The sequence below is a fragment of the Zasmidium cellare genome (genome assembly GCF_010093935.1).
Source record: "Zasmidium cellare ATCC 36951 unplaced genomic scaffold M409scaffold_11, whole genome shotgun sequence".
Taxonomy (NCBI): Eukaryota; Fungi; Ascomycota; class Dothideomycetes; order Mycosphaerellales; family Mycosphaerellaceae; genus Zasmidium; species Zasmidium cellare.
In genome coordinates, this window is record NW_022986955.1 from 1 (window position 1) to 20,979 (window position 20,979).

A 20,979-nucleotide genomic window follows, 5' to 3' on the forward strand; every position below is an offset into this window, starting at 1 on the left:
TAAAGAGGGAGAGCTTATAGAATATATATAGAGAAAAGCCTTAGCGCGTAATAAAGGGTCTCTCGGGCGTAATCTAAAGAAGCGAGTCTATACTTTTAAGCGTTAACTTTAAACGTATTTTGTACAATAATAAGCGACTAGATATACTTCATTTATATAAAGAATAGATAACTCGATATAGGCTACAAGATATACTATTTTTTTAAAAAAAAGAATTAAAATACGCTTCTAACCTCTAACCTCGAAGCTACGTATAGAATACTATAGTAGTAGAATAGATTCTAATATCTAATTAGATAGAGAAAAATCTTTTTAAATTATATACTATCGCTTAGATTTTATTTAAAAGTATATATACTAGTTTAAGTAAAAGTATTAAATAGTATAGTCTAGATAAGTAAACTAAAATAGATACCTAAAATATTAATACTAAAAGTTATATAACTAAAAAGAGCTTATTTTACTTTAGTTCTTCTACTTCTTATAACTAACTAATATAATTATATCTAAATTAGTTCCTACTATTATTTATTAATTTAGTTACTTCTACTATATTTAATACTTATATAAACTTTATAGAGTAGTTTTAACTTAGTATAATTTTTAAATATTATTAGTTTATATAGTTTAGGGCGACTTCTATATAAAGCGACTATTAAATATATACTAACTATACTATTTTTATTATTATTATAGAAACTATTATAAATAGAATAACTAGTTTTTAGTACTAGCTAGCTAGTAGGAGTTTATATATATAATATAAGTAGTTTATTACTAGGAAACTAACTAGTTAGAGCTTTTTTTTATATAGAAAAAGAAACTAGTAGAAAGTTAGGCTACTAAATATAGTTTAAATATACTATTTTTTTACGTAGTTTATATACTTTATTCTAGCGTAATAATTTATCCTACTATTTACGTAAAGTTTATACTTCTAGCTATTATACTATAGAGTTATTTTTAAATTACTTTTTTAAGTTTAGAAATATAGGTTATACTAGAGATATAAGCGAGTCGCTAGTAAAGTTAACTATTATATATTTTAGGTTCTATAGATTATAACTTTAAAGTAGAGAAGTTTAAACTATAAAAGGAGTTATAGTAATATATAGAACTCTATTAATCTATTACTTAATTAATAAAAGAATAAACTTCTATTTTCTCTATTTTTATATACTATAAGTATAATATACGCCTATATATATTATATAGATTAGTACTTATCTAACTTTTTAATATCTCTATTCTAGGATTTTTAATATTTAATATCTAATATAGATTTTACTTAAGTAATTAGTATACTACTACTACTTTTCTCTTTTATTACTAACCTAGCTATTTTACTAGTACTATATACTTTAGTCTCTAAGCTTCTTTTATTACTCCTTTATAATAAGTTAGTAGTTATTATATACTTTAGCTACGCTATTATTAACGTAATAGCGAACGTTATTATACTATACTAGCTTAATCTATTAGCGTAGAATTAGGGCGTAGCTTTAGGACTCTTTTAGAGTAGATTCTATACCTTAGGTACAGTTTTTACGTACCTCTATATACCTAAGCTAAAAGGTCGGATAGTAGGAGAGTTAGACTTACTTTTTAAACGAGGGGTCGCTACTCGACGCTTCTCTTCTACTGCGGTAGATGTACGAGAGATAGGCAGGGAGCCGGATATAAAACTAGAGTGAGGATATTGCTCGGCCTACGAACACTACTGGTTTGTCGTCGCACGTTCTTCCACATCCATTCCAACTCATGCTGCCAGGCTGTTGACAATCTTCGCGCCTTGTTGAACTTCACTCAACCCCCGATGAGTAAATCCTTCGCTGCCCGTGTCTCTTTCCTTCTTGCCCAGCGAGTAGTACAGCTTCATCGCATTCTTGGTAGACTCGGCGCCAGTAACCGGAGGGTACTTCTTCTTGGGGCCCTGGATCAGCGCATCTCGACACGGCTGATTGAAGAAGGCGATGCTGTAGCGCTCGCCGTAGTAATCATCCGGCTCAGTGGGCGCCTTGACTCGATGGAACGTCGACTTGAAGCGGTCATCCGACCAGCTCATGAGGAGATCTCCAATGTTGCAGATGATGGCACCTTTGGTGGGCTCGACCTTTGTCCAGGTATCGCCGTGGCCGAAAGACGTACTGACTTCACGTCCTGGGCAGATCTCCAGTCCTGATTGACCCTCCTTTTGAAACAAAAGAGTAAGCAGGTCCCAATCGGTGTGAGCTCCCGCACGATGGAGCTCTTCACCGGCCCGCACGCTCTTTATAGGTGTCTCAAAGTAATGAAGCAGGCGGCACACTGTCTGTGACTCTGGGCTCTTGATATCATGGGCACGAATGAAGTAGTCGTCGTCGAACCCCAGGCCTCGAGCAAAACAAGTCATGAGCTTTTCAGACACGGCCTGAGTCTGGTGCATGAAGTCCAATGCAGAGGACTGAAACTCTGGCAATATGGTGTTTGATAACCACTTGCCATCCATGTTTGGGCCGAACTGCATTTGATAAGACTCCTTGCGATCTGCAACGCCCGTGGATGGCCGAATCTGGGCGTTCTTCTCCCAGCCAGCATTGCGATCGGATGCGAAAGCTACTTCGGCTTTGGTATTGTCAGGCAGCGAGAAAAAGCGAGCTGAGTTGGCGAACATGTCTTCCACTGAGGACAGCGAGATTCCATGCTCGGTGATGCAAAAGAATCCCTCGTCTTCTGCGGCCGCACACAGAGACTGAGCGATTTCGTCGATGCGATTCTCAAAATCGGCGAGAGAGATCACAGGAATGGGCCGGTTCAGGTACTTGGTAGGCGCCATGGCGATCTAGATGAAGGAAGATGTCTGTGTTTGCAATGATTGAAGACCGTCTGCTTTCCTCCACCGGCTTGTCTCGACTCGTATATATGACAAAGTTGGGAAGTTCGACAACGGCAGTCCTCGCACTCGGCGTTTCTCGCCCATGTCGGAGCGAGGCGAAGGGGAAGAGAACTGGTGTAGAGAGCGATATCCGTACAAGCAGGGAGAGGCTGGTTGCGTGGTACGATTTTCATGAGCGATCCCGGGCTTATCGAGACGCAGTACGATATCTCGTACCAGCTTCATGATCCAATCGTATCTCACCCGGGCTGTCAGTTCCAGGTCTTGCAAAACATCGAAAACACTATCGAGAATGTCAAGCTCGAACACATGTCTTCCGCTCGGCCTCTATCGATATTGGATGAAATCAGGACCGGCTGTCCGTGCCACAGCACTGGTTCCCAGAGCTGGGTATATGTGCCATGACAGCCTTCATGGGCCTTGCGCGTAGGTGTGACAACAAGTCATTGACCCGTCGTTTCAGCATTGTGACGGTTCACTCGCCATGCATACTACCATCTACCTTCTTTGCATGGTTTCCAAGTTCGCTTTCGCAGCCTCTGCAACGCTCTCGAGGCAGCCCATCATCATTGACACAGACCTATTTGGCGACGTTGATGACGCTAGTGCTTTGGCCGTGGCCAATGTCCTCCACAACTGCGGCCTTGCGGACCTCAGGGGTGTTGCAATCAACACGCACTCAAAATACGGTGCGCCGGCAGCCAGTGTATGTTTACCTATATCGTGCAAACAAGCGGTTGTTGAGCTTTCGAACAGGCCATTTGCTCGTACTTTGGGAACAGTCATGTCGCGATCAGTGCTATTCGTCCCCTGACGAATGAAACGTTCTTCGACGACTGGCAGTACTTGTAAGCTCGTTCTTATGGATCCGCTACTCCACGAACTCACTGACAAAAGCCCAAGACGAGGCGAGTATGCCAGCAAAGTAGCATATAATTGGCCTGGCGCGGTCAAAGACGCTTTCCAGACCAACACTCCTGTGAGCATGTACAGGTCGATTCTCGCTGCTGCCGACAGCCACAGCCTGCATATCATCTCCATTGGATTCCTCACCAATCTCGCCGACGTACTTCGATCGACGGCCGATTCAATCAGCCCACTCTCAGGCACACAACTGCTAGAGGCCAAGGTCAGCGAGCTGATCGTGATGGGTGGACAGTACCCTTCAGGCTGGGAGTACAACTTCGGAGGTGGTGATCCTGAGAGCACTGCGTACGTGCTTGCCAACTGGCCTCGATCCGTATCAATCACTTTCTCGGGAAACGAGCTCGGCGGCAACATCTATTCTGGTCGTGAAGTCCTCGAGAGAGCTCCGGCAGACTCGCCCGTGCTTGCAGCTTACGAATGGTACGTTACTCGCGGATCCGTCACTCGCGAGACTTGGGACCCGGTTACCACTCTATACGGGATCGTGGGGATGAGAGGATTTCAGAAGCTTGGGGTGGCTCCTCTTCTACGATATGGAAACCGATTTGGATACAACAAGATCGTTTCCAGCAATGGATCGAATGCGTGGATAAACGACACCAGCGTCAGGAACCAGCACTGGTTGGAGTTGGGCTACGGCGTCCAAAACACAACCATGGCGGACCTGATCAACAACTTTCTTGTCCACCCTCCTTCTGTGCGGATATGCCTGGTCTAGGTGCCAAGCACAGGCGAATTGCAGCGAATACGCTTCCTTGGGCGCAGTGGCGCCTTAGAAAGGGGAGAATACAGCACTCAGGTCATGGTCCTCGGGCATGGTCTGTCCATGTTTGTTAGATTCACTTCCCTGGGAGGCTTCAAGTCAGAATCTTTCGGTTTCATCGTAGTGAAAACAACTCCAGCAAGGCCTTGCTGCTGAGTCCCGATTGAGGCGGAAAGATCTCTACTGTTCTGCGTTCACCCCGTTCCACCCGTGCCGGCGATTCATTCGAAATCAAAGTTGAACTACCCATTTCAAAGCCCTCGATATTCTGGATCACGCTGCGTGTATGGTTGCTTGGGCGGCTGCTGTTCGCAAGGCTTTCGCTCAGCACCTTTACTCCTTGCACTGCGATGGCGCTGCTCTTGAACAAGCTGAGTTGCTCGATGCATTCTCTGACAAGCGACTCGTGCCGTGCAAGTTCAGGTTCCGACTCCACGCGGTGGCGGATGTCAAGACAGAGCACCAGGGCCGCCAAGATGCAAAAAGCCTTGTCGATCCAGATTATTGGGCCATTCATGCTTTTCGCCTTGCTCGCTTCACTGAGGATTGTTTTGGCTGCTGCAACACACGTCACTCGTGTTGTTGTATACGCCGGATCAGAAAAGCTCGCCTTGATGAAGTCGCGATGGATCATGATAATCTTGTGAGAGAACGAGACCGTCAGGCTAGATCTTGCCCAATGGACCCATTCTGGCCATAAGGAATCTATCGGCTCAACAACGTGAAAGTACCGTGGCATCTCCTTGGTAGCGAGAATCCTCATTCTCTTGTCGTACTCCAGCACCTGCTGGTATTTCGTGAAGGGAGTGATGGATTGCAGGGTTGCATCATGATGAAGAACCACCAACTTAGCAATGTCGAATAGGTAGTTTCCGTAGCTGATGTAAGTGGGAAAGGTTTCCGGAATGAACTCCATGGTAAGATAATCTCGACTGGACGGCCTCGTGGTTGTGAAGTGCAGCGGGTTGATCATGTAATTCCTTGCAGATGGCGCCGACATCCAGTCTTGCACACATAATTGTGACCAGAGCTTCCTTCCTAGATCGCGCTGTAATGCATGGTGCCGCTGCTCCGCGGACGAAGAGCCATAAACGTGCTCAACTTCACCGTCGTACTCGAGACGATCCAGGGCGATGTTTTGTGCTATTTTCACAGCAGATGCCAGGAGAACCGCTAGCTCGCCCGAAGAACCCAGCGCATGAGCGGACATTGTCAATGTTGCTACGGCTTGTACGGAACGGCGGTCGTGCTGTACTGTCCACTCGCCGTGGTCAAGACATGCGATCACGGCTTTGTACCATTGCGTGGAGAGGCTCGCGACTTCGAGCTGGGAAAAGCCCCAGTCTTGAATTCGAGCCTCAACGGTGCATGTCAGGCTCCCAGTCATGATAGAGAAGAGCAGTGCCAGCCACTGCAGATCGAGATTCGCCACATCCAAAACTTCCTGTCCATTCTGCACCCTGATCAAGCTTTGAAGTTCCGATCGGAACGTCGGGCCATGATAGCAGCAGTGATACCAGAGCAAGTACTGCTCATGGTAGTCGACCAGCCTCCAAATGTGAGCCACGCTTGGCAGTAGAGATTGCAGAAATCCCTCAATGCGGCAATAGTTGACGGCGGAGATTGCTTGTGGTAGTAGCGAGACGGAATTGCCTGCAGGCTCAGGACCGATCTTGCGGAGCTGCTCCAGCTGATATGGCGTGAAGTCGTAACCGGGTTTGGAGGCAGTGGGTCTCGCATATCTCCAAGCCTCGCTAGACTCGCTAGTTGAGGCTGATCTATCACACTCTGGACGAGGCAGCATCCCTGACGAAGAAGATGGGCCTGCCGGGTGCTGGGACAACGTTGTTGTCTCGGTCCTCAAGCTTGACATGGAAAACGACTGTTCTTGTTCAGGCCTCAGTTGGCGATGCTTCGAAGGGTAGACCCGATGCTTTGCCGGATCGTACTGCCCTTGCCAGTGCAAATGACATCTCTCTGGAACGCCGCGCTTGATGCAGCGTCCACACGGCGAGCGCCGGTCACACTGTTGTCTCCTCAAGCTGCATTCGGTACAGGTGTGTCGGACCCTCGCTTTCGGCATCGTGGTTGCGACCACGAAGAAGTCGGGGTTTCAGCGCTAGATGTGATATACAAAGATAGCTGATGTCGATACTGAAGACGAAAAGTAGGTACGAAGATCCTTATCGTACGTATTACGTGAGCTTGCTATTCTGTAGCTACGATGTTCCAGCCCCTTTCCGGCGCTCGGCCACATCCGCTCACTGTCCATCGACAAGAACAATCTCCGTTCTAGAAGCTCCGTCTGTGTTCCCCGGTATATCGTCCAGTGGGGTGCATAAGGCCAATCTGATCTGTGCAGCTGCGATCCTGTCTCAACTACCTCGTCTGGAGCTGTCGGAGCCCGCCGGCTCGGCCTCGGACTCGCCTCTATCTGCGCGATTACAAGAAAGCAGACCTGTTGATTGATCGACCAAAAGGGTGGGAGAAGAGCATCATCCTCAAACACAACATGCTCTTCTTTTATACGTGAAAGTTCAGCATTGGGGTCTGACGTTTGCCAATTTGCCGAGACTCCTCCAACGATCATGGGGTCGTACGAAGAAGGGACATTCACCGTACCAACCATTGATCTCAGCGAGTACTTGAGGCAGCCCAACTCAGAATGTGCAGAGGATGTCATCGAGCAGATCCGAAATGCTTGTGCAACAAGCGGCTTCTTTCAGCTTGTTGGACATAATGTCCCCGGAGCACTACAGCAGGAGGCATTCGCGGCCGCCAAAGCATTCTTCAGCCTTTCTGACGCAGACAAACACAAGCTCCGGGGGAAGCCTGGACGAGGCTACGAGGTCATCGGCACACAGTTCCTAGAACCTGGGAAACAGGCCGATCTCAAAGAGGTGAGTCCAAGCAGCCGTAAACACTGCAAGCAAATCCCACTGCATGCCCATTGTGTTGACAGCGCTCAGGGTTTTTTCGTTGGACACGAGATTGCTGGTCTGGAATCGTCCACACTTCCATTTCGAGAGCCGAACGTATGGCCGCATGAAGAGCAGATTCCTGGATCGCAGTTCAAAGAGCCCCTGCTGAAGTACCATGGAGCACTACTTCAACTGTCACTCATCATCATGCGGGTTCTCGCTACTGGCATGAAAGGCTTCGATACGACCGTCTTCGCCGACTTCTGCCATGAGCCGATAGCTTCTCTCCGCCTGCTTCACTACCCTCCGCACCCAGACAGCGACGACGAGACCCTTGTTGGCACCGGAGCGCACACGGATTTCGGGGCCATTACTCTCTTGCTGCAAGATGACAAATCGGGTCTGCAAGTGCTGAATCAGGCTTCAAACAAATGGTTCGATGTAGTGCCGCAGAAGGGAGCATATGTTGTCAATGTTGGAGATATGCTAGATGTTTGGACCGGCGGTGCCTACAAAAGTACAGTCCACCGAGTCATCAACAAGTCAGGGGGTGATCGATACTCCATTCCGTTCTTTCTGGACGGTAACCCAGACTGCACAATCCGACCTTTGGCTGAAGAAACCGGGCCTTGGAAAATCAAGCCCTTCACGGTGCAGGAGCATATGATGTCGCGATATGCTGCCAGCTATACATAATGGACGCTGGAGCGTGTGGAACTGGTACATATTTGACAAAGATAAAGCATGATGCACCTATTGTAAAGGCTTCCATTGCGTAATACCCGCTCACAGTCTCAGATCTATTCAAACTCCATAACGTTGCGAGCCTTCCCGATTCCTTCGAGCTCCACGACGACCTCATCGCCGTCCTTGAGGTGCTTCGAAGGCTTCATTCCCAGCGCAACACCACCGGGAGTACCAGTCATGATGAGGCTGCCAGCAGGAATTGTCTGACCAGTACTCAGAAAGCTCACCAGCTTGCGCACGCCAAAATAGAGATCACTGGTGTTACTCTTCTGGCGGACTTCACGGTTGACTTTCGTGGTAATGGATAGTCCTTTGGCGTCGCCGAGAATCTTGGTGCTCACGATCTGCGGTCCTAGTGGTGCATACTTGTCGAAGGACTTCGAGAAACACCATTGAGGCTCGTAACCGGCCTTGTTCTTCTCCATCTGCCAGTCACGGCAGCTCACGTCGTTGCTGCATACGTAGCCAGCGACGTAGTCAAGAGCGTCGTCTTCCGATACGTTCTTGGCCTCCCTGCCAATGACAATGGTGAGTTCTCCCTCGTAGTCAAGACATGATTGGCCAAGCTTTGGAATGGGCACCGGCTTCCCGGTGTCGGTAATGGTGTACGATGGCTTGAAGAACATTGTCGGGTTCTCTGGATTATCGAACCCGATCTCACGCACTGAAAACACGGAGTCAGCTTCTTGAGTCCCGCCGACAAGACGGCATTGTTTGAACGATACGTACTGTGACTCGTGTAGTTGATTCCGACACAGCGAAGTATCGGGACATCTTCCCACGTCAGAGGCCCGAGTAGCTCGCTGACCTGATCTTCCTCCCCTGTGTAGGCTAGATTCAAATTACATATCTCCCTCCAATACTTGCACCTTCAACAGCCCTTTTGACGTGAGATTGTCAATGTCAGCACCGTTGTCGGACACTACAGGCTCGCCGTAGCGGATGCTACCGTCTTTGGCGGACACGTATCGAATGAGGCGATTCCATTGGGTCAAAGGTGCCATGTTGAAAGCTCGCCAGTCTGAGGTTTAAATATGAGGAAAGCGTTGATTCTCATTTCCCCCATCGCTGGTCTCTCCATCATCCATATACTGCAGTTGTGGAGAGTGAATAGATCGATGGTGAAGCAATTCCTTCCTCAGACTACAATCTTGATCACCGTGCATGAACTTTTTGGCAAGGTAGGGCTCGAAAGTGCTTACGACTGGGAGCCGCGTGTCTTCCAACCTCAACCTTTATCACATAAAAGTAAATTGTACACCGTAGGTGGCTTGTCGGGGCATGCTCGGATTAGAGTGTTGTTGGGCTGAAGAGAAGGAGGACGCCAGGCTGGAACGGGATGTGTGAGAGATATCGGGCGAAAGGAAATGCAATAATGCCTCACAACACTGAAGATGCGTCAGGTAAAACATGCTTGCCCTCCTCTCCCGACGTCATGTTATCTTCTGCATGGTGGTGTGGCGCAAGCTTGTTACCAAGGTGCCGAAAGCGTAATCAGACAGCCTAACTCGGATAGGAGCCCATCGAGATCAAGATCGAATTCAGAGCCTTCCCCCATGAGGTCTGGCACAGCCGGTAGGCTACACTTGATCAGCCTTGCAGTACATGTATCTGAAGTCTCATTGCCTTGATTTGCGTCAGCCACCAGAATTTGCCCAAAACACTTTCAGTGTAGTTGGGAAGACAGCCTGGCCGTCGAGGAGGTCTCCCAAAATGTCAGGCTTCTATGAATGCGTCTATCTGTATGAGTCTATGTACATCCCAGAACGCCCACGAAGATACTCCATGATCCGCCCGAGCAGGTGTTAAGACATCGTTTCTTCACTCGGGCTGCCAGTATTTGATTCTGTGGATATGTCTTTTACAGCTTCTAGTGAGCGTCCCTCCACGTTCAAAGGTCCTGCCTCGTCGGGAGTGGAGATTGTTGGAAAGGCTGGCAGATGGCTGTGCCCATGCATGACTCTGGACTTGACGCAGACCCACTGGTCGCCTTTCCGCCGGACCCAATCCATGAATACGACGCTTTCGCGGGGTTTCATGTCAACGTGTGGTGTAGTTTACCAATCGGCAAGTGACACAGACCGTAGCTTTGCCTGCGGGCTCATCCAGCTTTGAGGTCGTATCGACAACTTCCAGACGCAGGCCCGGGTTGGCGGAAGCAACCTTGCTCCGGAAACGCATGTAATTGTCGCGGCCATATAGTTGCACTGGCTTGATCGATTTGGCCAAGCTTCCATCGGATGGAAAGTCTGCGACGTGGTAGTGGTCGATCATGGCGTGGCCTGGGTTTTGATTCGTTGGAGGTTCGAGATTCTGCAAGATGGTCGTGGATTGCTCTTCCAACCAGCCAGCTGAGCTCTGCCATGAGGGTACCCATGTTTGTTTGGCTGTTTCGGCGAGAAGCAAGTCGAGGGAAGAGTTTGGAGGCGGCGAGTCGCTTGGCATATCGAATCTTATCAGGCCGTGGATGGAGACATGGTTCGTCAGGCCAAGAAATGGCATGTTTAATATCTCGATCTACACGCTCATTTTTGCGATGTTCCCGCTGAATCCGTTCAACGTGTTGAAAATTTGCTACCGATGCCCGCGGTAGTGGTGCTGCTCGAGAAGATGGCTAGATGTCCAAACGACCATATCGGTTGTTCGGCGGAGCGGCGACACAACGGACGAGACATGGTGAGAGATAGCATCGTGCTCTTGCCGTACTGTCGGGTAGAACAGGCGTAGGTAAATTTGTCCGTGGACAATGGTATCCGCGGCAACTCGATGCTGGCGACGACGATGACGTGAGTGAGATTGGCGAAAAGAGAGAGCTCGGAGTAGTTCCAGAGTGTGAAGTCGGCTTGTGCCGAGCCGCACTGACTCATCAGCCGTTGGCAAAAGTTGGGTGAATGACGGGATGACTTCACGAGAATCCTCCTCCGCGCGGCAACGACAACAACATATTTTCCTCCTTCCGATGAGGACAACAAGAATCCCAAGACTCCAACTTCCATTGAACCCGTCCCTCGGATCGGATGTCTCGCTGGCAAGAAGCCCTTCCGACTTTCTTCCGCAATCCTCAGCAGTCCAACCCGTCAACACATACTCTGTCGGTGGTAGGTCGGGTTGCGTTGAAGTCGTGACTCAACGAGAGCTTGAGAATATTGCTGACGACGGACACTTCCAGCCTGACGCTTGCGAGACCACTCGTACTTTTCTCCAAGATATGGCCGCCTTCCGGGCGGTTCGTCAAAAACAATGACAGATGCTCGCTGGAGACCAAGCATGATTGTTAGTTTCCAGGACTAGTAAGTCGAATCAAGACTCTTCATGTTGTGGTACTCGTCCAGACTCCCTGCCTTTCCTACTTCCATCCGAGCCTGCTCCTGATAAGCCTCGCCGCCGACGGATGTTGATGGCAATTCTGTCTCGGATCTTGTGCAGTTGCAAGTGGATGCTCATGGCAAATGGGATTCGATGACCTTTGCTTTCGCACACCTTTTCGCCTGGTAGTTCGGCCTGTATTCACAGTCATTGTTCTTCGTCGTGTCAACTGCTAGGGCATGACGTTCAAGGTTGGTGGTTTCAAGACGAGAAAGACTATGCGTTGCACTAACAACCCTACATGGAGCTCATGCAGGGACCTTTTGCGATGAAAATCCAGTGTGTTGCCCTGGCCGACGACACTGCACATGCACAAGTCCAATGCTTAATCAGAAGCTTTCGTACGGTTTCACCTACAGCAAAACCTCAACCTCGAGCGCAGAGAGACGCTGGGTATGTGACGTATGAACTCGAAGCAGATTCCCGCACAGTAGGATATGATAGGAGCCATTGCTGCGCAAAGAAATTCATACCCACGAGGCGACCTCATCAAACAACTTCAGCATGGCTGCCAAGCACCTGATGGCCAAAGCGTTGGTCGACAGCTTGTACAATGCTGGTGTACGATATGTCTTTGGCATTCCTGGCGCCAAGATTGATGCTCTGTTTGATGAGCTGGTGGATATCCCGGTATGTGCCAAGCTGTCTCTGTCGACCTCATAGCTGACAACATATGCTTCTTAGACATCAAGCTGATCGTTTGTCGGCACGAACAGAACGCAGCGTTTCTCGCAGCGGCAACAGGGCTCATCACAGGCGTACCAGGGGTCTGCATGGCGACGTCTGGGCCAGGAGCAGCCAACCTCACCACAGGGCTCGTCACTGCTACGACCGAGGGCGATCCCGTCGTGGCCATCATTGGCTCTGTGCCGAGGAAGGCTGCCCTCAAGCACACTCATCAGTCGATGAAGGCCACCAGCATCTTATCGGACACGGCCAAGTCTGTCGTCACAATCGAGACCGAGGACCAGGTAACCGAAGCAATCCTGACCGCGTTTCGGACTGCAACAACTTCACCTCAGGGCGCCACGGTCGTTGACATACCTCTCGATATTGCGGCAAGCAGTTGTAAAATGCCAGCTTTCGTCCCAGAAGCATACATCTCTCCAACGTTCGGTCCAGCCCCAGGGCATATGATTAACGCCGTACGACGAATGATCGAGACAGCCAAGCTTCCTGTCCTCTTTCTTGGCCAACGTGCCAGTAATCCGCTGGTAGTGTCAGCTATTCGCAAGTTCCTAACAGGGCATCCTATCCCGGTAGTCGAGACTTTCCAGGCAGCTGGCGCCATTCCCCATGAACTCGCCTCGAGCGTCTTCTTCGGCCGCGTGGGCTTCTTCCGCAACCAAGTTGGTGACCGACTGCTTGCTGCATCTGACCTGATTGTAACAGTTGGCTACGACCCGTGGGAGTACGATACGAACCAATGGAATCCAGAGGGCCGTGCCAAAACTGTGCACATCGACGTGTAGAGGTGCGGGTACTGCTCAACCTACAAGCCGACTGTCGAGTTGCTGGGCTCTATCTACGAGAACATCACCGCCTTGTGCAGCAATGTGACTCGAAGTAGCACTATTGAGACTAGTGACATCTGTCGTACCCTACGTAGCGAGCTAAACGCATGGCATCACACATTGGACACTGGCGAGGGTGACTCGCAGCTGATACAGCCGCTTCATTTCGTCTCGGCTCTTCAAGAGCGAGTCTCCAAAGACACCACTGTCACGTGTGACGTGGGCACGGTATATCTGTACATCATGCGATACTTCAGGGCTTACGAAGCTCGTCGTCTCCTCTGCTCCAACGGTCAACAAACTCTCGGCATTGGAATGCCCTGGGCGATCGCAGCATCGCTCGCTCAGAATCCGCCTTGCTCGCAGAAAGTGGTCAGTATCTCCGGAGACAGTGGATTCATGTTCTCGGCTCAAGAACTCAGCACAGCCGCGCAACAGGGATGCAACATTACCCATTTCCTGTGGAATAGTAATTCGTACGACATGGTTGAGTTTCAGGAAGAGCTAAAGTATGGCCGGAGCAGCGGGATCAAACTGGGAGGTGTGGATTTTGTAAAGCTCATCGAAGCGTTCGATGGGAAACGGTTCAGGGTGAATCACCCGGACGAGCTGGAAAGTACCATGGACAAGGCGCTGAGCCACAAAGGTCTGTCGGTCGTGGAGGTGCCGATTGACTATAGCCGAGCTGCAGATTTGATGGCTTATGTGATCCCGGATAGTCTAGGATGATTCTGGATCTTTGCTGGCAAGCGGCATCTCATGCACCGCTGTTCTTTCCACCTCAGCCGATACATATGATACAGCTGGGATGTATCCAATGCGACTACTTTGAAATCAAGCAAGAAGATCAAGTACAGCAGCCAGTCTCTCGCCAATTCCCCAGTTCCCCACCCGTCGCAGTGAGTTGATGCCGTGCTCCCTTTCTGCCAATACGGGAAGGCTGTGAAAAATCGTGCGCGGTAAATGTGCGTCTCTCAACTGCGTGTTAAGTGACTTCAGCTGGCAGATCGCTGCAGACTCTTCGCGGAGCGATTCGTATGTGCTTTCAACCAGAGCAGCTTGAAAAATCGCTCGAGGTGTTCGAATTGCAGCCTCGTCGCGAATTGTGTCGTATGTTCTTCCCGAAGTAAAGGAACATACGCCGAAAAGAAACAAGGCTTTGATCTTCTGCTTGTTCATCTGCTCTCTCCTTCTCTGGGGCATAGATTCGTGATCTCAAATCATGCCTCCAATACAACTCTTGCTAGTGCTCGATTGCTTTCACTCTCATCCACAGCGAAGGCTTCTCCCACAGAGTGAACTCTTTCTGACTTATCCAGTCATACGAACTTGCGTCCAGCTCGATCTCAAAGTTATACAAGAACTTGGCCAAAATCAGACGCATTTCAGCGTACGCCAAATTCTTCCCGATGCAATTGCGTGGTCCCGCAGAGAAAGGCTGGAAGATTGCAAAGTTGTCATTTTCGAATCTCGGGTCACCGAGAAATCTCTCAGGAATAAAATCCTCAGCTTGTCTGAAGTTCGAGGCGAGACGTCCGGCAACATATTGAGGCAACATGATCTTCGTACCACCGGGAACCCATTCGCCTGCCACCGTATCACCTGGGTAAGGAACACTTCGACCTCGCATGTTTGGTACCGGGGGATAGATTCTCATAGTCTCGTTAAGAACGGCAAGGGTGTAAGGTAGCTTGACAACGCTGAACAGATCGATCTCGTCCTCCGATGCAAATGTCGTACGGATTTCGTTCTGCACATTCCGCAGCTTGTCCGGACTCTTGGCCAGCAGGTAGGCGCAACCCGACAGCAGGGTTGCGGTTGTCTCACTGCCGCCGAGGACCAAGTTGGAGGCATTTGCCACGATTTCGCCCTCGACCATCCCGGACTTCTTTCCCATGTGATGGTAGACGTTGTCCAAAAAGTCGTCATTGTCGGCTTGCATTTGAGATCTTTCTGCTATCTTCATTGCGGCGTACTCGTAATTTGCCCTCCGTTTTCCAACCAACTCCTTAGAGACGAAGTATGGGGCGAGACGGCCAAGTCCTAGCTGGGTCAGGGCGGTGGTTACTGAAACAGCTTTGACATTTCCCATAACCGCAGTGATCCATTCGTATACCTCTCTGTTCCTGAGGCAATTAAAGTCTTCTCCAAAAGACAATCTCCCAATGATATCAAATGTCGCCCACTTAAGATGCAGTGATGGGTTAGAGATGGCGGTGAGCTTTACTCGCTGGTGGACTTACATTAAACCATTGAACCATGTCTTGCGGCTCCTGTGGTGAGCAATCTCGCAGTCCTCTGATCAACAGATCTACATAACCCATAATGATAGGTTGTTGGTTCTTCATACTCTGGGCCGAGAACTCGTGGGATAGCAATCGCCGATAGCGAGAGTGGTCCTCTCTGTCAGAGCTAAGGATACCTCTGTATCCATTCAAGGCCGGACCCACACGCCATTTGGGAAACTCCTGATGATTCTGTCGGTGTTCGAAGACCTGCGTAGTAACGTGAGCGGCAGAGCTGAAGGCGAGCTGAGTATGGCCTCCTGACTTTCGCCAAACACTTACATCTTTCCACACCCTTTCGTCGATCCACGAGAGATCATTCGGCCCCACACGAACAACTCTGCCATACTTCTGGTGCATTTGCAAGACCTTGGGCAAAAATTTGCCGTTGTATCTCGCCCATGCATTGGGCAATAGCGTCGCAGCCCATAGTTTGGGGCCCGGATACTTGCTCAAAGGCGAGAAGTACGCCGCTCGTACCAGACAGATTGAAAACACCTTGACAAACTTGTCAGCTTCCCAGCCATTAGATAGAGTTAATGAGACCTACCGTTAGCAAGAGAAAGGCGGCACCCAGGAGTAGCAACACGCCTTTCTCGATCCTCCCATCTGGCGAAAGCATCGTCATATTTACGTCGAAATGCAAAACACAGAGCGAGAGATAGTTGCTCGCGGAGAGGATTATTTTAAGAACAGTCAAGTTTCCGTTAAGTCAGCATGATGGCTCTCGTCATGTTCTTCCGTCCCGCGCCGGGCTAACAGGATGGAACGCATCCTGAGGCCCACAAGATATTCCGAACGCAGCCCTGGCGACTAAAATCCAGTATTCCCCTGGAATAGGGCGTATGCCACTAGCTACAGACCCCAAAAAGACATCGACTTGCTCAGCAAGCCCTAAGAGGCCCACTATGCGGAACGACCAAGGAGTGCTGCCCGAGTTCGCGAAGTGACATGGCTTCAAGTATATAGAATTACAAACCGCAGCATCCTATGCAACAACGTCCGAAGTTGATTACCTACTTTCGCCATGGCATCAGTAAATTTCACGGAGGGTCATATTAAGCCCCCCACTGCTATTCACGATGTGGATCAACTCCTCCCGAATATCGTTGATGGCATGGCCGCCGCGAGATCGCATGCCGTATATGCCCAGATTCCCAACTCGTTCACATCGTACGCGGCAGGATTTCGCAAGGTCACATACCGACATCTGGCGAATGCTGTGAACGGAATTGCATGGCTGTTGTCGAAAGAACTAGGCCAGGGAAAGAATACCGAGACGCTGGCATATATTGGGCCCAACGATATCGGATATGTCGTTGCGATTCTGGGGGCAGCGAAGGCCGGATACGCGGTGAGCGATCGTAATGACATCCGGAGATGCCACAAAGAACTCACAAATGTAATAGATCCTCGTTCCTTCTCCTCGTCTGGTGCAAGCAGATTGCGTCAAGCTCCTCGATACAGCCTCGTGCAAGACGCTCTTGACATTGCAGCCACCGCACGGCCCATTAGTACAGAACCTGTTGAAATCGGGCGATGACCTTCCTGTCATCAGCATCCCAACCATTTACGAGCTGTTGGGTCAACAACAAGAGCATTACCCCTATCCTCATCGATACCAAGATCTCAAAGATCGGCCACTCTGCATGGTCCATACCTCAGGCACAACAGGCGCGCCAAAACCTCTGATATGGACGCACAAAACCGCTGCTGCCTTCATTCGAGAACTTCGTGCTCCGCCTCCTGAAAACTACTCCAACGCCATCGCCGAGATCCAATCCAATACCATGTTCGCACTCTTCCCCTTCTTTCACTCCGGAGGCATAATGATAGCCCTCATAGACGCCATCGCTTCCCAAACAACAGTGGTTTGCCCCCTCGCCGGAGTCCCTCCGTCCACGCCGACAATCATCGAAGGTCTACAACAACTCGACATGGACGTTTTCTGCGCTCCTGCACCTTTCCTAGAAGAGATCGCGAAAAAGCCAGAATGGATCTCCGCCGTAACCTCTCGAGCTTCCGCTGTCGTTTTCAGCGGCGCAGATGTGAGTTATGCGACCGGTCGAGCATTCACGAAAGCTGGCGTGCGGATTCAAAACCTCTACGGCAGCTCAGAAGGCCTAACGATGCCCGCAATCCGTGCGCGGAAAGACTCATACGAAGACGCATGGCAGTACATCCAACCACACGCCTACGCAAACATAACTTTCCAGAAGCAGAAAGGCAGCGACGAAGAAATGTTCGAGCTCGTCTGGATCAAAAACGACGAACCAGAGGAAATCCAACCAATCTTCACAGTCTACCCCCATCTCGAGGAATTTCACCCGAGAGATCTCTTCAGTCCACACCCGCACGACCAGCACCTCTGGCGGTTTCGCGGAAGATCTGACGATCTCATTGCTACGTTGACGGGGGAGTTGTGTAATCCGATAGCATTCGAGCAGGAGCTATCTACGCTGCCAGAGGTCAATGCGGTGTTGCTCTCTGGGACAGGGAGATGGCAGAAAGTGCTGCTAGTGGAGCCTGCGGACGCAAAAATCGGGGACTTGATCGAGAGGATCTGGCCGAGTATAGAGCGAGCGAACGAGAAGTTGTCGAAAACTTCAAGGCTGGCGAAGACGCACGTGTTGGTAACTTCGCCAGATCGGCCAATGCTGAGGTCTCGGAAGGGGACAGTTCAACGGGCGCCGACTCTGAGGTTGTATGAGCAGGAGATCGATGACTTGTACCGTATAGAGGGAGATGGCGATCATATCCGCCACGAGCCGATTCCAGTACATTTGGATATGGCGGGTCGTGAACGTGAGGAGCTGTAGAAGTCTTCTTTCATCTACAGTACGACTGGTGGAGTTTTTCTTGGACTACTGAAGACGTTCTTCTTTCAATCACTTTTCAGCCAATCTGGCTCCCCATCGTCATCATCAGGATCATGAGAAAGTAGCGAGCCCTTATCGCTTTCGTTACCTCCGGCGTCTGGGCCAGGAACGACGCCAGTGCTTCCAGCGTTCTGCATTTGAACATCAAGCGTTTGTTGATCATTGATGCAGAAAATGAACACGCCCAGCTTCGTGCCCAGAACCGCAGTCGTCGATTCTCGCGGGCAATGCTTTCGCAGCAATCATGACGTGAGATGGTTTCTGCTAAAGCCACCTTGGCCCTCTCGATTCAAGCCAACAGCGTTCCTCGTCTTGTCATCGAGCGCGCAGCTTTCCGTATAATCTTTGCAGAGGATGCTTGAACTGGTGTTTAATAGATCAAATTGTTCAGTCCTGTTTCTCTTGGAGTTTTACCTCTCATTCATCGACGACGTGGACCCGATTTCAGATGACGATGTGACCAAGAAGTCGCTTATAATGACGAGCAAATGTGCGAGTAACTCATTCATGCTCCTTTTGGCTTGGTAACATTTGAACACTATTTGATGTAGCAGGCCCAAAGTGGAATTCGATTACCTCTTAGAGGCGACAGGTCGTCCCGCCTGATGCTGTCGACGAGTAATCCATTGCCATCTTCCTCAAACAATCATTGAAGAGGTCGATTCGCATCCCGGTCCTTGCAGGATCTCAAGCTTCCACACGTGCCATTTTCCGTTCCTCAAACGCCGCCAATGGGCCACAAAGGCTCTCTGCCGGACTAGCGTATCTTCGGCACCCATCAGAGCCCATGTATCCATCGTCCCTATCAATACTGCAGTCCGCCGTCCTTCATCGAGGTGCACAGTGACGTTCGTTGCGCGGGCTCGATAGTGAGGATTTCTGGCTTGAAATAGTTTGACCTTGGAGAAATACTTGGATCTTGAATTAGATATTATATACTGTTCCGGGCACCCAGCTTCGACGCGAAAGTTTGTGCTGCAGAACAAAGGCGCGAGCTGCAAGATTTCAGACGGACGGAGGTCGTTATGCATCTCCACGGTGAAGATGGCCATTTGACGGAGATATTCCTCAAGAGATGTGCTTCTGGGGTTCGGCAAGACGTGTATGATGTCCAGCCAAGGAGAATTTTTATGCTCTTCCAAGTCTGGTATTGGGATGTTCGCGGCCATAGTTCGACAACGGCGTGAGAAACGACGGCCGTGCAGCGAGGACTCATACCCCTATTATACGGAAGCCGGGGTATTTGTTATCGATAGCTGGTTCCAATTGCATATTAGGTGTCATCCCACATACAGGAATAATCCCATAAGAAGTGGACAGCGAGCGGCGGCCTGCAATGTCTAAGCACCTGTGATAGTCGGCGGACTAAGCAGCAACAACGCACCTGACCGGCTGAGTCAGGCGAAGACAGCCGCGTCCGCCAGCCCTAGATCGTTGCTCGAACGGTAGCAGCCTTATGTGGAACACGATGTCATCGGTGTGGGCACATTGCGCTCCTGCGGCTGAATAATACGAGCTGCAGCACGCCACTACTTTTTGGAAGATGTAAAGAGACAGAGCACACTTCATTTCTGTTCTGAGCGTTTGGGAGTGATTGAAACATTGTCCTTCGCGGTCATGCAGACATCGCGCAATGAGCCTTTCAGTCTTCCGTTCAAGATGCCGAAACGTTCCGGTGAGGTCTCAGCGAACATGCAGTTGCGGTAGTCGCTGAATAAGTAAACAGTGGAAGCGTGTGCTAGGAAGAGCCAGCTAAGTTGGAAAGGGATTCTCGGCAGGTGCTTGAAGACGCCTTCTTCAATTGCATTGTACTATGGAGAGTTCGGTAAGGAAAAAGATCCCCTCTCCTTGTTGCGTTGGCAGATACTTCGAACTTTGGCGACTTGGAGAAACCTCAAGGCGGTCTCCTGCTATAGTCCTACATATCGACAAGTACTCAACGCTGTCACTCAGTAGTCCTGACAAGATGAGCACAACTTTTCTGATATGGGAAGTGACCCAATTCCTACGCAGTGGACAATGAGTGGGACCGAGCAACCGCGCAGGATCTTGCGGGACCCATCCGAAGTACTTCTACTCATCATCGTTCCACTGTTCCGAGAACGTTCTCGCAAAGACAGTCCGCTAACATCGAGGATGGGTGCGTTGGAAGACGTTCTTGCCGAGGCGCAGATTCGATCGCTGCTCATTCGGGAACGCTTCTACAAAGACACGGGCGAGTGGGAAAAGCTGAGAGCATGTTTCCATCCCGTTGCTAGCAAGACGTGGTGCAACGTGTCTTGGTACGTCGTGAAGGTACGTCGTGAAAGGCATATCACTACTGCAGGTGTACTTTAGCTGACAGTGCACCGACGAGTAAGGTATAGCGGGGACATCGATGGCTTTCTGGCAGGGGCGAAGGCTATGTGGGATCGTGGACAAGGCCATGACTTGATTCACAACCTCAGCCCTGGCGAGATTACGGTCCACAGCGGCCGCGCGCTTGCTATCTCCACATGTTAGATTACTAACGTACTTGATGGGGAAGCTGCGCAGACGGTGAAGCTGCGTATAAGCCTCGAATCCTCGATACTCTCGACTATCTACGTAACGCTATAGTAATACAGCTACCCTTACTATCGCTATCCTCGTTCTCGGGTACCTCCTCGATAATGTCCTCGATTTCCGGACTCGGAGAGGCGTTCCGCTTCCGTTTACGAGTT

The 20,979-nt window shown here is 50.0% G+C and overlaps 10 protein-coding genes across 10 annotated transcripts; 4 read left to right on the forward strand and 6 right to left on the reverse strand.

Moving 5' to 3' along the window:
- Positions 1-1,525: 1,525 nt before the first annotated feature.
- On the reverse strand, positions 1,526-2,815 carry M409DRAFT_65134 (uncharacterized protein; the record flags this gene model as incomplete). Its single annotated transcript, XM_033816381.1, has 3 exons — positions 1,526-1,555; positions 1,625-1,641; positions 1,858-2,815. The coding sequence occupies 3 exons, from the start codon at positions 2,813-2,815 to the stop codon at positions 1,526-1,528; spliced, it is 1,005 nt and encodes a 334-aa protein (XP_033669588.1).
- Positions 2,816-3,276: 461 nt separating this feature from the next.
- Positions 3,277-4,520, forward strand: M409DRAFT_65135 (uncharacterized protein; the record flags this gene model as incomplete). The annotated part of the gene is made up of 4 exons (XM_033816382.1): positions 3,277-3,305; positions 3,431-3,581; positions 3,632-3,723; positions 3,779-4,520. The coding sequence occupies 4 exons, from the start codon at positions 3,277-3,279 to the stop codon at positions 4,518-4,520; spliced, it is 1,014 nt and encodes a 337-aa protein (XP_033669589.1).
- Positions 4,521-4,680: 160 nt separating this feature from the next.
- Positions 4,681-6,438, reverse strand: M409DRAFT_20718 (uncharacterized protein; the record flags this gene model as incomplete). The annotated part of the gene is made up of 1 exon (XM_033805517.1): positions 4,681-6,438. The coding sequence occupies one exon, from the start codon at positions 6,436-6,438 to the stop codon at positions 4,681-4,683; it is 1,758 nt and encodes a 585-aa protein (XP_033669590.1).
- Positions 6,439-7,153: 715 nt separating this feature from the next.
- Positions 7,154-8,182, forward strand: M409DRAFT_20719 (uncharacterized protein; the record flags this gene model as incomplete). Its single annotated transcript, XM_033805518.1, has 2 exons — positions 7,154-7,465; positions 7,535-8,182. 2 exons carry the CDS (start codon positions 7,154-7,156, stop codon positions 8,180-8,182), a joined length of 960 nt encoding a protein of 319 aa, XP_033669591.1.
- A 104-nt stretch (positions 8,183-8,286) lies between these two features.
- Positions 8,287-9,237, reverse strand: M409DRAFT_65136 (uncharacterized protein; the record flags this gene model as incomplete). Its single annotated transcript, XM_033816383.1, has 3 exons — positions 8,287-8,897; positions 8,963-9,050; positions 9,097-9,237. 3 exons carry the CDS (start codon positions 9,235-9,237, stop codon positions 8,287-8,289), a joined length of 840 nt encoding a protein of 279 aa, XP_033669592.1.
- A 1,036-nt stretch (positions 9,238-10,273) lies between these two features.
- Positions 10,274-10,735, reverse strand: M409DRAFT_20721 (uncharacterized protein; the record flags this gene model as incomplete). Its single annotated transcript, XM_033805519.1, has 1 exon — positions 10,274-10,735. The coding sequence occupies one exon, from the start codon at positions 10,733-10,735 to the stop codon at positions 10,274-10,276; it is 462 nt and encodes a 153-aa protein (XP_033669593.1).
- Positions 10,736-10,788: 53 nt separating this feature from the next.
- Positions 10,789-11,502, reverse strand: M409DRAFT_52738 (uncharacterized protein; the record flags this gene model as incomplete). The annotated part of the gene is made up of 2 exons (XM_033812160.1): positions 10,789-11,282; positions 11,322-11,502. The coding sequence occupies 2 exons, from the start codon at positions 11,500-11,502 to the stop codon at positions 10,789-10,791; spliced, it is 675 nt and encodes a 224-aa protein (XP_033669594.1).
- Positions 11,503-12,103: 601 nt separating this feature from the next.
- Positions 12,104-13,842, forward strand: M409DRAFT_65137 (uncharacterized protein; the record flags this gene model as incomplete). The annotated part of the gene is made up of 3 exons (XM_033816384.1): positions 12,104-12,229; positions 12,292-13,065; positions 13,099-13,842. The coding sequence occupies 3 exons, from the start codon at positions 12,104-12,106 to the stop codon at positions 13,840-13,842; spliced, it is 1,644 nt and encodes a 547-aa protein (XP_033669595.1).
- Positions 13,843-14,356: 514 nt separating this feature from the next.
- M409DRAFT_20724 (uncharacterized protein) lies at positions 14,357-16,026 on the reverse strand (the record flags this gene model as incomplete). Its single annotated transcript, XM_033805520.1, has 4 exons — positions 14,357-15,298; positions 15,357-15,608; positions 15,681-15,896; positions 15,949-16,026. The coding sequence occupies 4 exons, from the start codon at positions 16,024-16,026 to the stop codon at positions 14,357-14,359; spliced, it is 1,488 nt and encodes a 495-aa protein (XP_033669596.1).
- A 399-nt stretch (positions 16,027-16,425) lies between these two features.
- On the forward strand, positions 16,426-18,217 carry M409DRAFT_52741 (uncharacterized protein; the record flags this gene model as incomplete). Its single annotated transcript, XM_033812161.1, has 2 exons — positions 16,426-16,752; positions 16,808-18,217. The coding sequence occupies 2 exons, from the start codon at positions 16,426-16,428 to the stop codon at positions 18,215-18,217; spliced, it is 1,737 nt and encodes a 578-aa protein (XP_033669597.1).
- Between the last annotated feature and the right edge of the window lie 2,762 nt (positions 18,218-20,979).